We start from the raw sequence: 16,869 nt of genomic DNA, 5'->3' as shown, positions 1-16,869 counted from the left end.
GAGGCCTTGCTACCTATTTCACGCGATTGTTTCCTGAACCAAGTGATGGGCCAAAGCTGGCTGATGAACTCCATTACCGGCATAGAATATATCCAAATTGGGTGTGATCTACCTGTCAAAGTCTCAGCAACAAGAAAGAAAGATTCCTTACCTTCCCTGAAAGGTCCTAGGCTCTCGTGTACTTCATATACCTTATGCAGCACCCGACCTCGCGACGACCGTTCGTTTCCGGGTAATGGCTTTATCCTCAGCTTGCTGTTGATCACACCCTCCTATGGTTAAAATATTTTGAACGTAATCGATTGCAGTAAAACACATAAATATTGTTTTCTATCAAGAATCAGAGCCAGACGTCAAAAGCGTAGCGCAAATCAAATATCAGAGGAAGCCAATGGTGACCTGAACTAAGGGCGCCTCCCTAGGTTGAATATTGATGAATATTGTTGAACAAAATGAAAATAAAGTTTATATTCTCTTACTATTTAAATTAACATTCAAACCTCTCGAATTGAAGATTGCTAGATTTACGTAGGATTTCAGGTACTTCAGCACCAACGGTAACTGGAATGAGTAGTGATGTCATTCTTCATTTGCTGACTAAAATATTTTGTGGACCTCCAAAGAATTTAGTACATTCTATCTTCACATGTGGATTTATTGGTGGGCGATAAAGCAAAGGGGCGATCATGCGCTCCTTTAACTATTCGATCTTTGTCATTCTAAATAAGAATACAGGGGCCCATGTGGTTATACTCTAACCAAATGGGCTTTCATTGCAGTTTAACACCAAATTGCAATTTAAGATTGCATCCTTTGGTTGCGCTGAATTAGCCGCTATGAGTACAAGCGAAAGAAGAGAGAAAACAACGAAGATTTATGTTGTACAGATTGATTGATTGATTGATTGAGTAACCTTTATTTTGCAGTCCTACAGAACGCGTATTAGCACGTCGCGGGCCGCTCCCACGTCGGGACCGACAGGCCTAGCCTGCCAGCCGCATCGTGGGCCTGCTGGACAGCCCAACGTTGTTCAGCCAGGAGTGGGTTGCGGAGGGCCGCCTCCCACCTAGCTGAGCTGAGATCAGGGCTTGCTATAGAGATACATCCCCAGAGCATGTGCGAAAGTGTGGATCTATCCCCGCAAGCAGGGCACGCGTCATCAGTGTAAATCTCCGGATATATCGAATGCAACGTGAACAGGTTGGCATAGGTTTCTGTCTGCAACAGTCTGAATGTCAGTGCCTGAGGCCTAGTGAGCTTGGGGTGAGGAGGAGGGTATTGTCGCCGCGAGAGATAGAAGTGTTTAAGAAGTTCATTATAGGTGGCAGGCGCGTCCCTACCATGCGTAACTCTCTCTTCGGCCGTTACAGCGCCAGCGCGGTCAGTCAGTGCGCGCGCGGCAGCGTGGGCCGTCTCATTGAGGTTCGTGGGGACACCCGCCATGTGCCGAACGTGGGCTGGGAACCAAGTAAGCAAGTGATACTTGATTCTATCCGGACCTGCCTTACGAAGCAGCCCAAAAACCTGTTCTGAGATCACTCCACACTGAAATGCCCTAATGGCCAACCGTGAGTCACTGTAGATGACGTCGCTGCTGTCATCAAGCATCACCAAGGCAATGGCCACCTGCTCGGCTATCGCCGGATCTCCGGTTCGTACAGATGCACAGTTCGTGAGTCTGTATTTGGAATCCACCACTACTGCAGAAAAGGAGCACCCCTTCCGATATGCGGCCGCGTCAACAAAGCAGGCTCTACGCCCCTCTGTCTGGATCTGTTTGAGTATGGTTGAAGCTCTTGCTTTCTTTCTACCCTTGTTATATTCAGGGTGTACATTTCTTGGTATCGGCGATACGGAGATCAAATCTCGTATGTCCCGTGGTAACTGGCATTTTCTTGGTGCTTCTGCAGACGGTGGGTAGCCGAGCTCTTGTAATATCCTCCTACCGGCGGCGGTCGTGGAGAGTCTGGCAAGTTGCGCTCTTTCCTGAGCCTCTGCAATCTCCTCCAGAGTGTTATGCACACCTAGCTGGAGGAGGCGATTGGTGTTAGTGAAGATCGGTATACCCAGGGCTCGCTTAGTTATTTTCCTGAGCAACGTGTTGAGTTTGTTCCTCTCTGCTCTTTGCCATCTGTGCATAGCCGCCACGTAGGCAAAGTGGCAAAGCACAAAGGCGTTAATCAACCGTCACAGATTGTCTTCTTTAAGGCCATGATGGCGGTTAGCCATCCTTCGGATGAGACGTACTGCGTTGTCCGTCTTGGTCGTGAGCTTGATTATCGTTTGCGCGTTTGAGCCAGTACATTCGACTACCATGCCGAGTATTCTTATTGCGTCGACCCTAGGAATCTTGTCTCCCTTGCCCGTGTGACGACAAATGGTGCTGTCAGACAGTGGTCTCCAGCCCATGGGCTTACGACCTCTTCTTAAGGGGCGGTAGAGTAAAAGCTCTGACTTCTTAGCCGAACAGTTTAATCCCGTGGGTCGTAGATAGCCCTCCGTGACCTCGATGGCGTCCTGTAACGCACTCTCAACCTGTCCGTCACTTCCTCCAACACACCAAATGGTAATGTCATCCGCATAGATGGTATGCCTGATGCCCTCGACTCGTGAGAGTGTTCTGAAAAAGCCGATCATGGTCAGGTTAAACAAAGTGGGCGAGATCACCGAGCCCTGTGGAGTGCCTCTTGTTCCAAGCTCCACCTCTTCCGCGATCATGTCTCCTGCGCGGAGAGTCGCTCTTCTTCAGTGCAAAAATGACCTGACGTAATCATGGAATCTTACGCCCAGACTAAGCTCGGATATCGATTGCAGTATAAATTGATGGGCTATATTATCGAAAGCCTTCTCCAAATCTAATCCAAAAATGGCCCGAGTGTCCCGCGTGTCATTGTCGACTATCTGACTCTTGATGAGCTTCATGGCGTCCTGTGTGGACAGACCTGCCCTGAAGCCAATCATCGTGTGGGGGTAGAGTTCCTTGTGTTCGATGAACCTCGTGAGCATGTTGAGTATGACATGTTCCGCGTCCTTGCCTACGCAGGATGTGAGCGATATTGGTCGTAAGTTGTCCAGGCTTGATGATTTGCCAGGTTTGGGGATCAGTACTGTAAGTGCCCGCTTCCATGCTTCCGGGACCTTGCCTTCCTTCCATGTCTCGTTGATGACTTCTGTCAGGTATTCTATCGAGTGATCGTCCAGGTTACGGAGGGTCCTATTTGTGATGCCGTCGGGACCAGGAGCAGACTTGTTATTAAGCTCATGCGGCGCCCTCCTAACCTCTTCCGTGCTGATGTCTGCATCCAGCTCGGAGTTGGGTGGCCCAAGGTAGTCTGCGTAAGCGACCGATGCCCCTTGCCGGGGACCAACAGGGAGGTACTTCTCCACTAGGTTCTGCAGGACTTCCTCCGTGGTCTTGGTTCGTGTGGGTGTATGCAGAAGCTTTGCCATCACATGCTGCTGGTTGGACCTTGTGTTGGTGTCGTCCAGAAGATGCTTTAAAAGATTCCAGTTTCGACCATTCCGCATTTGACCATCAACTGAGTTGCACACCTCGTCCCATTGTTGCTTTGAGAGGGTTTGGCAGTACTCCTCTGTGGTTCTATTGACTTCAGCAATCTTTTTGCGTAGTCTGCGATTTAGCCGTTGGCCCTTCCATCGATTTAGGAGTGACTGCTTAGCCTCTAGTAGATGGGCTAGGCGACTATCCGTCTTTTCCACGGGAAGGTCCGTGCATATTTTGTGAGTGTTACTCTTGATATCTTCCCTGATCTGGTCCATCCACTGTTCAAGGCTCAGTCTAGTGGTTGGAGGTTGGCGCTCATTCCTTATCTAGCGGAACTTGTCCCAATCCGTGAAGAAGAACTCCTTCGGCCTCTTAGGTGTTGTTGGAAAGTGTGTAGCGAGGATATGTAGCGAGGACACCTCCCTCCCGCGCTTGTGTCTTGTCCCTTATACTTTGTGGTTGCATGTGTTTGCGCTGTAAACAGTTTTCATGTCGAGGATATAATGATCGCTGCCAAGATCAACAGCAGTGTTAGTCCATTGCACCTTTGACAAATTCTTGACGAACGTCAAATCCGGAGTCGAGTCCCTGCATGAAGATGTTCCCATTCTGGTTGGAAAAGACATCAGTGACGAGCGTAAGGTCCAAATCTGTAGCATTCTGCCATAACTCCTTTCCCTTGACCGTGTTGTACATGTAGCCCCACGCGTAGTGCGGGACATTGAAGTCCCCGGCTATCACCAAAAGATTATTCTCGGCGAGGTTGATTGCCTTCCTCAGAAGCGCTTTGAAACGCTGGCGAATGTCATTGGGGCTACTATACACGTTAATAATGAAAACGCTCTGGCGTCTCAATCGGCCTGGTATGATTTCTATCATCACATGCTCTGCCTTACAAGTGGCCATCCCCAGGTCGTGAGTGATATATGTGAGCTTACGACTTACAAGGGTGCATACGCCTCTCCTCCCAGTTTGACCAAGAATCGATTGATATCCCGACAAATTGACTTCAGCAGATAGGGTTTCTTGAATAAGGATTACATGTGGTTTTTCGGAATTGCTGCGAATGTACTGCTGCAGAGGCGCTTTCTTCTTACGAAAGCCCCTGCAGTTCCATTGCCAAATGCGAAAAGATTCATTTGAGCCCGCCATCTTGTTGCTGTCTACTTTTGTCCCCATATTCTGCGGATGAATTGTCCCCAGTTATAGGGGACCCAATGGTAGTATGTGGTACGACATTGACGCTAGGACCAGGGATTGGCAACATGACGTTCTCTAGGAACGATTCTATTTTGGACACACGTTTGTTCATACTTTCAGCTTGAAAGGGCATCTCGCTTTGAATCTGGGAGACCTTCTCCGCCAGTTGCCTTGCGCTGTCGCTTAGCGCTGAAAACATTTCGCGAATTTCTGACCTTGCGGCCAGAAATTCGCGGTGTGTGTATAGTGTGTAAGTGCGGTGTATAAAATGTATGACTGCGCATTTTTCGGTGTTACGTCGGCTGCTGCAGGTCATGCTCACACGTAATAATTTCTTGCTACGCTACCACTATATCGCAAAAATTTAATTTTGCTATGCAGCACATGCACTTACATTTTTCTTGCTTACTGTAACTAACGCACTACTTTTTGGCCGCGAACGCCGGCAGTGTGCGAAGTTGCTTCAGCACTCACAGAATAGCATGATAATTTTGAAAAATTACGCCATTAACTTTTTTTCTTTCACTATTTTGAATTAACAGTTTTGTGTTGATTAAGGTATTCTGTTAATTTCAGAGAGGCAGATCTCGTATGAACGAGCATGTGAGTCGTAATTCTGAAAACAGCACAGCTGCTCCCTAGGCGGTTTCGAGGCACACAGTATCGTGGCTATATATACTGGCACCGTTGCTTCTTGAGTATCGCGTGTACGTGGGATGTCTTTCAAATTTCTGCATTGGGCGTTTCTGAAATGTTTATGTATGTCATGATATATGTGCTTTCGTTGAATTGTTTCGTCGAATTTGACGCAGTCTCGTGTGCATATTTCGAAATTTGACCAGCAGCCTCTGCATGTAAACATGTTCGCGCAAACTCACGCGATGCCTCTTCTTATACTCCCGTTGCACTTCGAAAAAACTTCGTCAATTACAAAGCAAAAACTAAAGAAAAGACAGAAAAAAAACTCCCATAATTCCACGGAAAGATTCCGCTCTTACGGAGTAAAAATTATGCTCCGATCATACGGAGCATAATAAACTCCTAACCGGGGGGTCGCTAGAGGTCAAGCAGTATACTCCCACCTCGGAGTGATTTCCGTTCACAGTGCAGCTTCAGCCCCCCCTCCCTCCCCCCGAAATTTCATCGTGTTGTCATTCATCGCCCATTAAAACTACCTCCGGAGCCGGGAATCATTCTGCATTCCGTTCATAATGCCTTTTTCACGCTCGAAAAGAGATATGAGCTCGAACATTGCAAGCTCGCGCTGGATTTCCCCGTAACGCCCATCAAACGGGAGTCACCTAACTCAAGGAGCCCCATCCGAGCACACAGTTTCAAAGGCGTTTTGATGGCAAGAGGGCTTATCGCGGCATCTCGCGGAGGCTGCAGAATCTATGGAGCGCCGGTATTTCAATTCTGAAAATTTGTGGGTATAAAGATCTCATAAACAATTGATGCGAAAGGTGCTTTGACATTTCTGAAGTCGTGCTTTAAATTTTCTATTCTGGAACTATGTGGGTTAATGTTTGTATAAACATTGACGCCAAAGGTGCATCAACTTTTGTAAAGTCATACATCGGACCGTTACAAGACAAGACTAATCAACACACTATCAGACAAGCTGACAAAGCACGCAGCGAGGTCCGATGAGACGAAGCGTTGTGGTGCTCCATTTGTGCCGTCATGTCACAGAAAAGAATATCAATATTTTACCTGCACCAAAGCATCCACCTGAAGACACTAAAGCCAGCAAAGGTACCTACGTTATTATTTAATTTTTCCACTTTGACTTTTATTCGCGAGGACACATTGAGCCTCTTCAATTTTCTTTTTGTTCTCGCTATCCGCAGTCTGCTAGAGCCAGCCAGAGCGCATGCGTTTTTCTCGTGTTGCCCTACTACCACGCGGTGCCTTTCGGTGCGTGTTCGTTTTTCTCTGACCGAGTGGATTTTGGCCTCAGAGAGTTTTGGACGCTTTCTGGCTAGCAGACGAAAAAAACAAGCAATAGTCGCTCACCGCCATCACTGTGGGTACTCGACGGATTGCAACGCGTTCGCTTGATCGCAACTTCTCCAGAAAGACTTGTCTCGCTGGTGTAGGGCGCCTAACAGTATGCGTATGGTTCTCTATGAACCAAGCGCCTCACGTTTTGCTTAATATTCCTTCGGTAGGCACATTAGGTGCCCAAAGTAGGCATTCGATTGCGGCCAACCTGCTTTCCTTCGTCTGTCTTTTTTTTCGTTGTTCCGGCCCCACAAAAGAAAAAAAAAAAGATGTTGTTGCGGCGCAGCGAATTGCCGCATGGTGAAAGTTCGATTTCGTTACCACTTCTTCTTTTGCGGAATGTAATGGGCCACAGGACGCTTCAGTTGCCGAACACTCTTATAATATTGCAATAATAATTATATCGACACTCCAGGCGCATTCCTGCTGTTGCCGTCGCCCTCAAGTTCCGCATAAAGTCCAAGGGCGATAACATCGTGACCGCTCGCCGTACGCTGCATGTGCGAGTGAAAGCGCACGGGGAGACGGGCCATGGGTGAGCCGACGATAGTAGCATAGTCTTGAGCGCGCAAGGGAAAAAAGCGGGGAGCAATTGCGCCGCCTTCCGTCGCACCCGATCCATCGAAGGCAGTGAAGAGAGGGGAGGGGCAATCTTAGCAACCTGTGATCTGTGAATATGTGATTGCCCAACATGTTTATTTTCCTTGTTTGACGCATTAAATACAGTGACTTTTTCTTAGATACGTAAATTTATTGGAGACTTATACGTATATTCAAATATCTTGTTGCGAGATTTTGTGTATATGTGCATATAACTTTGTTTCCACTGACACGTTTTTGCTCTTTATCAAGCTGTATCTTCGCATTTGTATATTCCGTTGTATCCTTGCATTTATAATGTACGAGGGCGAGTAAAAAGAAAGTGAGCGAACCTCCGCTGGGCATTAATGGTTCGGTTAATTATCTGCGAAGCATTCACGTAGCACACTGGCGTCTCTCATTTACAAAAGTGACACGCAAGTGTAAGGATAAATGTTCTTTAATTCTCTCATGCACTGGGTTAAACATGGTTTCGCGACCTAATGGACGCCCCAAAACATGAAGAGCCTGGTGTCGTGAAGTTTTTGACAGCTGAAAGTGTTTCCTTCCCAAAAATAGTCGCCGTATGGCTGCCGTGTACGTTGAACATTGCATTTCATTGGCCACTGTGAAGTGTTGGAGCAAAAAGTTCAAAGAAGGACGTGAAAGTTGCAAAGACGATCCAAGACCGGGCCACAGCCACGATGCAATCACCCCCAACACAATTGCTAAGGTCGATGAGCTCATTAGAGAAGAGCCGAGGATACGCATCGATGAACTGGCAGAGCGTGTGAACATCAGTCACCGTTCGTTCACACCATAATTCATGAACATCTCGGTTATCGGCTAATGTGTGCACAATGGATGCCCGAGGTTTTGAATCACCTCCAGAAGACGGAGAGGTTCGGCGCTGCTTTGACTCATCTGATCCGGTATCACAATGAGGGTGACAGCTTCTTGTCTGCTGTTGTCACCGGGTACGATTCATGGTCCCACTGTTATGAGCCGGAAACACGACGGCAATGCTTAGAGTGGAAATATTCGAATTCACCAGCCCCAAAGAAAGCAAAGGCTGTCATTTCCACTGGAAAGGTGCTGACTTTTTTTCTCGATCGTCAGGGGCCATTACTGATAAAATTTGCTAAACCTGTAAAGACTATCAATCATTTCCGATATTGTGAAACGCCAGAACGGCTGCGAGTCTCAGTCAAGAACAAACGACGTGGAAAATTGATGAATGGGGTCATCTTGCTCAATGAAAATGCCCGTTCCCATCTGGTTTAAAAAAAACCGGCAAAGTTCAAGTGGGAAACGCTGCAACATCCGCCATACAGCCATAAGTTCCATATTTTGGCGCAGTTGAAAAAGCAGATCAAGAGAACCAGACCCATGTCGGACGATAAGGCGAGAAAGCCAGTTAGTACTTTTTGAAGCAGCAACCCAAGGATCTTTATGAGACGGAAATCACGCGACTCGTTAGTCAGCGGAACAAATCTTTAAATACTCATGGAGACTACTTTTAAATAAAGTACCCCGTTTGTGACATATTCGCATCGGCTCTCTTTTATTTCACTCGCCGTCGTATATGTTGCACAACTCCTGCTTTTTTATATGTGTTCTCTGTTGAGACTATAATTTAGTTGCAATTACAATACCCGACTGGTGACCGCTTCTCCTGCACACTACACTGGAAGAAATGACAGCATCATTGAGATTTTTCCCTGGCTATTGCATATGTAGAAAAATGCAAACAAGGTTGTTGAATGACAAAGTTTCATTAAAATATTTGTCCTCTACTTGTTCATTTCACGGCCTTTACATTTTTCGTATCAGCTCCATACACTGCTTGGCCCTTTTCAAACTGATATAGCTTTAAAGTTCGTCTGATATTTTTTTTATTTATTAAGTCAACAGAGAACATGGAAGCATTGATATCAGTTATATCGGGCCCAAGTGTGGGGAGACACGAGTGTATTGTGTTATGAAAAGACACAGATTTTACTTGTCTTGACAGTGCGTAGCGTTCGAAAATTCGTTTGCAGCATTTTTGGCAATAGCAATGCAGTTATTTTTCAGGTATTTGCTCCCTTGACAATTTCGATGAGGAGGAGGCCGAGCTGGAACGTAACGTTTATGCTTCCGCAGGTTGAAACTGTTTTATCGGAATTTATCTGTATCTTTTGGTGACCGACGCTCATTCCTCAAATGAAATACCACGTTGACGTTTGTTTCTTGTCGCGTGACAATCAGCAAGTGTTTCAACATGTCGGCGCTCTTCGCCCAGACAGGTTAAATAGCAGTTCAAGAGCAAGAAACAAAAGGTTATTAAACAATAAAAAAGACTTGAATGCGTTCATTTTGATACCGTTTCTTAGTTCGACCTTTTCCATATATCGACCAGATTTTTTGGTCACGCATGAGTTAAATTAAGGGGAGTCGACTGTATTTAGAACCAACCTTTGTGGCCAGCTGCCCAGACTAACCACAGTAGTCGTAGGTGAAGGAAAGCTACATGTAGGATTTTTTTATTAGGCGAAATAGTATCGATGCAGAAAGCAAAATAAATAATGATAATGGATATTTTCCAATCACGGCTACCGAGACGGTCGGCTAAAGTTTGTGCTGGGGTATACCTACCAGTACAAGTTCAGATAATTTAAAGGAAAGTAAAAGATATCATTTAGACAACCTTTGTGTTGCCTTCGTCAAAATAAAGTAGCGTGATATTTCAGCGCAATCTAAACAAAACACACATTATTTTGAAAACAAAACAGATGAATGGATCGAATAAAGATTGTGCTAGGGCAATACCCAGTCTAAGCTGTTTTCACACTTGGCATCTTGGGAACTCGTATAAAGGACGTCAGCCGGCAGTGATCACTTGCGTCAACTTGAGTTACGAGAGAAACAAAGAGCGCATTGACTACGTCGATTGGCACACAAGTTTTGTTTTATGCATTGTTTTAACGCCTGCAGAAAAAACACACAATCTGCTCTACAACAGTAATGCAAGGACAAGGCAGATACAAGTTGCGTTCTACTAGTGCATCCTGACAGCGACAAACATCAAGGACACAGTCAGCGAATTTTACAATTGTCACCACGTGAGGGTGCTCAGGCGTTTCGCGTCCTACTTATCAATTGCTTTTAAATAGAAATTTGTCTAAAATGTTCATATTGAACAAAATACTTACGACTTGCACGGAACCGTCTTGGTCACGTATTCTAACAGAGGATTGCTGATGTGTGTCGTGGTACAGTGTCTCTTGGATAGACGATGTGTCTACCTGTGAACAAAATCGTTTCTTGCGGCATTAATTCATAACCAGAAGAGTATAATTTCTTGCTTTGATAAAATTGTTTAGAATCTTATGAAGTTTTGTTTCCGGATATCCCATCTGCTCGCGCCATGCATCTCGTAGTCATAGGTGTTGAGGAATAATGTTGCTTTCTTGGTAATTAGTTGCAGAGACTAAAGCGTTAGGAGAAACCACGAGTTGGTTTGCTGATATGCATTTTTAGTGAATTATTTCAGTTAGATGTAACCACCGCGCTATGAAATTGTATGTATGCGCCAAGTTTCATAATATAATCTTTTCTGGTCTCTCCACATCCCTGTAATTTACCTGCCGTCCATACGGCGTCAATATCTGAAAAATACGCTAGCATCAAAAATTTTAAACAAATTATTATATTTATAAATTCCTGTAATACACCTCTAAGAAGTATTCTGGTGGCCTTGACAAATAACTTCCATTGAATTACGCATTCTCGAAATTCAAGAAAAATCGTGTTTCTTCTGGGGCGAATCATAAAGTTTTTGGCTCTACTGTTTATTAGCTCAAATAAGTATATTCTACGTACCTTATACTATTTTTTGACATAGTCCCAACACCGATTCAGCACTAAATTTGAGATGCCCCGAAGGTAGTATTTATCCGGCTCACTGTGGAACCACCATCGGAGTGTTGTGTTTGCTTCATCGTTGCACGTGGATCACTGTTCGGCCAGGACAGTGATCTTGAGTGGACCGAAAACGTGTAAATCATTAGGGGCGAGGTCCTGGCTCTATGGCGGCTGGTCCAAACTCACAGTGAAACGACCGGAGCTTGCCGGCAGTCTGCGACGCACGCGGCCTCCACGAGCACTCACTGTCGCAGAAACCTTCACGGCCTTTTGCGAACTCGCAACACCACCACCTCACACTTCTCAAAGCGAAACACCTTTCCCCGTACGTGGGCTGCATTTCTCCGTGGTTTTTTGATGGGTGTTCCTCCTTTGTTCCGTAGAAAATGAATCACATGTCGGTGCTCGTGCGCCGTGGACATGTGAAACACGAACGCCATCTGCCGGTAGCTCCGCAGCGCCGTACCGCTGAGCTACCGGCAGATAAGACTGAGCCAGTCCAAGAGAGGTCCACCGCTGAGAATGAATATGTTGATTTCGCATATACAGGCGTAATTTCGCTAAAGAAAAATAGGGACGACGGCTTTCTGATTCGCCCTCCTAACTCACCTATGCTTTCATTTCAGCACAGGCATTCAGGAATTATTCGTGTTTCCTTTCTAATATCTACTTCAACTGCGATTTCATCCGGTACATTTGAAACGCACTGATCAAATAATAAATAATTACACTTCCCGAAATTGTGCCGTGGGCTGCGCAGAGACTGCGTAGTAGAGGTCATCGAAATAAGTTTGTTCACCTGAGGTTGTTTACCAATACCTAAATGAAAGTACAAGAGCAGTTTTGCATTTCTTCCCCTATGAAGGCCACCACAACAGCCGGAAGCAGAGTACGCCACCTCGTGCTCAATCTAAAGCTTCATCTTCATTCGGACTTCACGGTGGGTAAAAAAGACTAATGTAACCAGTGTTGCTGATAATTATTGGTGCAGCTAAATTGAACACATCTCGTCTCAGTCTTCTTGCAGCCGCTGATGTCAAAAGTTATTAGGCGAGAAATATGCTGCTCGCGAATAGATACGAACACACTGTCGGCTCAGCGTTGGCCTCTAAAACCACGTTTCTCCAACGCAGTGTAGACATGTTGGGGCCAACTTTGTACTGTACCTTTATTACGAAGTATTGCTAGCCTCATCTGAGGAACTTTTGCGGCAGGCAGACACAGAGAGAGAGAGTGAGAGCTCTTTGTTATAAAAGCTGATTTCTGCCGGGGCGTATACAACCGCGGTCATGCTACTCTGTATAGGGAGGCAGCTTCCTGGGTCGCTCGCCTTGTTTCGGACATGTTAAATAAAATATTGAGTACCAATTATCGTATAGGGGGATCAAGTGTTGGCCCCCCTAAGCAACAGCCCAATGTTCTCACATACATATATATACTTATGTATATATATATATATATATATATATATATATATATATATGGGCTACAAACGCAGGGATACTTGTGTCGTTCGTGCGCGAGCTAGCACTTTCATAAGTCTGGCGTGTGCAGCACGTTTCATAGGGCGTTGACTCGGCTCTGCAGATCCAGCCGCTCAAACTCGGAAATGAAACGCAATAGCACAAGTATATCTTTCCACCGTCTTTCGCGTGTGTCATGTCACATACCGACAACTTGTATATAAAGGTAAGAGCGTGCGAGCTTGTATAATTGTTTCCTCGTGGCTGCTGGCACTTTAGGACGGCCTTATGCTGCACCATCTTCGCGATCGGCGCAAGTCACAACAAAATAGAGTGTAGCGTTTCTTAGCCGTGCTACCGAAAATTAGGGTCGGGAAGCTGTCACCATCATAATAATCTCGTTCTCATCGGCGCCGTCTTGCTGCGGTCGTGACGCGCACGATAGCGTGACGCACGCACATTCGCTTGATGCACAGAAAAGCAGTGTTCCATCTGGTGGCCCTTTGCAACACGCTAAACCGAGCAGGGTAGATACTTGGCTGCAAAGTGCCTCACGTAGAATTGCTTCCTACTGTGCGTGGATGTTGCATCGTTCTTTTTTGTATAGATATATGAAGCGCTTTCTCCGCCTCACAGTTGCGCCTTTAGTGGAGAATGAGAAACCAATGAGAAACCTAAGGTTTCCGTCAGCACCATGATTTATACCTTCGCCTTTTAGAAACTTCCTGGAAGTAAATATTGATTCAGTGAGGGAAAATAAGCTTCCTACTCTAATAAATTATAATGGGGCGGACAGATAACCAATCATTTGTTTAAGTCGTCCCTTAATCTGTTGCATTGAAGTCCAGAAATGCATTTGAAGTTAAATTATTTCAGAAATATTTTGCCGCAAGAAGTTCTTCAATGCGTTCAACATAAGCGGAGATTTTGGCAATCAAACATACCGTTCGCGGTGATTTTGCTAATCAAACATACCGTTCGCGGTGATTCCGCTGCTTCAACTATTTGCACTACGAAGGGTACGGCGGAGCAGAGTGTGCCCACAAGGCTGAGCCTACTCAACATCACCGTGGCGCGCCGTTCAAGTTTGATTTTGGATGATCATGTAGTCGCCAATATTTCCAATTTTGTCACCTATGACTCGCCAAACGTGGTTGTCCTCAGCAAACCCCAGGACTCTGATCCACGGGACAGCCACAAGCTAGCTAGCGGACCACAGCTACACGTAACTGCGGCGTTTGCTTTGTGCATGACATAGCTAGAGTGCGCTCTCTCGCTCATGTGTTCCTGTCTGGCTGCACTACGTGGTGCGGACTGGCTTCGTCTCGCACCAGCTTCACCGACAGATAGTGGCTACTTCGAAGCTGCGCATATTGAAGCGCTATCAATGGCTCATTACCAAGTTTTTCAAGGCGTCCAACCAGGAGCAGCCAGTAGGGAGCGCGCGCTGGCAAATGCGCATGTGATCTGTCGATAAGTTTCGCGTTGTTGGAGGCTAGTAGAGTGTCCAAGACTGGTCCAAATAAGCGAGACCCGATGGCTGCTGCGCCAATAAGCAGGATGGAATAATATTTATTCCTACGTGGACGGCCGTGGCCGAGCGTGAACAGACGATGGTCGGCTTCTTCCGGAAGTACGTAATTATTATCGAAATTCGAAAGCAGATTTTTTCGAAAGAAGTCCTTTCATTAAAGTGCGTTAATAAATATATACAATAGAAGTAGTGAGATTCAGACTGATCCAAACACCTCTCCCGATTGATGTCACCTTTGGCGAATGGCAGCCACGTATGGGAAGCTATTATATTACGAAAGAAAGCGTCGACAAAGGAGTGAGGAGCGGGGCTTCTGTTGAAAAGAGAGCGTTTGAGAGAAAGACGACTTCGCAATCCGCTTGCGAGCTGCACGTGCTGCGCATCACTGAAAAATCTGGCTGATCTCCGCAGCGCATGCGATCCGCGGATTGTGTTATTTCACCAAGCCCTAAGGGTGGTTCAGCGGCCCCTTTAGATACCAGCCTTGCTAGCTCCATATGACCGGTACTGGTAATGTAGCAACAAAGCTTGAGGTCGCTCATCATAGTATCATGGTTAGCATGGTCTCTGCATAGTTCTGTTACCTTAAAACGCGTACATTTAAATAAACATGCCGCCTCGAACCTGCCCGCACTCACCATGTCAAGTTTGCTCCCTTGGTCACTGGTCGTAACGAAACGGAGTTGATCCGCCAGCACGGAGCTCCGTTCAAGATGAAGGATTATCTTTTCATTAATACGAAGGACTAAGCTTGACGTAGCAGCCCGCTTTTGCAGTAGAGTTGGATAGACGAAGAATTCTTCTGCTTCATTTAAAAAAAATGCAAGAAAATGGTACGTAAGCAAACAATCATTTCATAGGAGAATCATGCTAAAAATAAAGCACTGAGCGCCATGATCGGATACACTTTGACGAAAATTGTTGTTCCTGTTAACGTATACAGGAGACCATTCCGAACAAATGCTATCTAATATGATCATTATCATTGATAATTTATTTGTACTGCGGAAGGAAAGGCAGCTGCTAGAGTTTTCTGATAACCTAAATAGAATATGATGCTGGCCTAGTTGGTTTAACTTGCCGGTTTAACGGGCGCACACCTTCGGCGGGGACAGCGAAGTAGACTCGAGAAGCGCTAACTAGTAACGATTACGCTTCATCGCTCAAGCATATACCACGCTGAAATCGTTAATGACGCCATCATTTTATCTCATTCCCAGTCGACTGTGTTTTTCTTCCCCAGCCAACCTTGCTGTGACTCTAAGTGAGCGTAATCTACCTTTTGTATGTATTGCGCTATTTGCGAACTGTAATTGCTATACATAATCCATACTAGAACATGATCTGTTAGCCTTCCTTTTTAGTCAGTAAGGCACTACATTTAACTCCTAATACAAGCAGATATATGGCACAGAAATACGACGCGTATTCTGAAACGATAATAATTGAAGTAACTTACAACTGATTTTTTGTTGAAAGGCGCGACACCAAGCGTTACGTTTTACAAAAGCCAATTCAAAGAAGCTCCTTCCCGTTGTCAACGCCTCCCACAACGATGCAATACCGTCAACATAGGTGAACTTATTACATGTGGCGCAAATCCTGCATTATATTTGACATCGTGTAAGGTCTGAAGAGCTGCTTTCACAAGCGGTCACCAGGGATCTTGCGCTTACTGTGCACACACATGAAACACACATTGAAACACACATGGCTTTAGCAAGCACTACTACTGAGAAAGTCATTACTGGTGCGCTGATTCTCGCACCGGTGGACAAAGTTCCGGTGCATGTATCGTTTGGCTACACATTCGGCTGTTTCCCTTCACGGCAACTAATTAACCTACTCATCAAATACATCCCAAATCATCTTAACCACGAGAACATATCGACGAAACAGGAGCACCCGAGCAGACTTAATGCATCCCATAAGTTTTAGTAAATTACAAAAAACGTTTATGCAAGCGTTCAAACACCAATCTGGTCCACTCAATTACAGATGCAATTACTGCATCAAACGATAAAACCGGGTATACATTTCATAGCAGGGATAGTCGAAGAACAGTCGCCTAGGCATGCACAATTTGCAATCAATAGGAATACAGATATACTGAAACTTCTGAGTAGCTATATTTACTGCCCTGTTAAGCAAATAACGACGCATAAGTATGAATTCTAAGTGGCTCTCTCCGTGACCCAGCTAATAGTTACCTCCATAACAAGTGAGCAGAAATTGTAGAAACGCTATGAAGTGAAGCATTCTTCTTTGAATCTGAAACATACATTTAGTGCAAGCTAAGGTTTTATCCGAGTCATGTGATTACCTAGAATATATACGCTGTGGTCTGCAAGTGCATATGGTTCTCTTCTAGGTTAATAGGCCAAGCAGTTGAAAAGATCAACATCAATCACGACTTCTGACTGATGTAGGCGCCGCGTTGTTCTTTTGTTTTCCTAACACAATAAAAGGGCACTAAACGCAGCCTGCAGAAAATGGACGCGGCATTGAAACCAGAAGGTTCAATACATCTCGCCGGCAAAATGTCTGATTCGTTCTGTGAAGCCCTATGCGGCTGACCCCACGGAGACGTGTGTTATCTGGGCTGTATACTATACCAACGCCTCTCCCTAAAATCTGCTTCGGGCAATACCAGATATTACACCTCCCTGAATACACAA

The 16,869-nt window shown here is 45.5% G+C and overlaps 1 protein-coding gene across 1 annotated transcript in view; it reads right to left on the bottom strand.

Annotated features, from left to right (window-relative positions):
- LOC126524380 (venom metalloproteinase antarease TserMP_A-like) overlaps nt 1-14,996 on the bottom strand; it is a 67,764-nt gene extending 52,768 nt beyond the window's left edge. Inside the window, exons 1-3 of the mRNA XM_055067274.2 lie at nt 14,830-14,996; nt 10,483-10,575; nt 152-272 (exon numbers count right to left, since the gene is read on the bottom strand). Of these exons, the coding sequence (XP_054923249.2) occupies nt 152-272; nt 10,483-10,575; nt 14,830-14,832 (217 nt within the window). The 5' untranslated portion in view covers nt 14,833-14,996. The remainder of the gene's footprint in view (nt 1-151; nt 273-10,482; nt 10,576-14,829) is intronic.
- Nucleotides 14,997-16,869: the final 1,873 nt, after the last annotated feature.

Source organism: Dermacentor andersoni, chromosome 3, assembly GCF_023375885.2.
Source record: "Dermacentor andersoni chromosome 3, qqDerAnde1_hic_scaffold, whole genome shotgun sequence".
NCBI classification, from domain to species: Eukaryota; Metazoa; Arthropoda; class Arachnida; order Ixodida; family Ixodidae; genus Dermacentor; species Dermacentor andersoni.
This window is presented reverse-complemented; position numbering and strand designations above follow the sequence as displayed.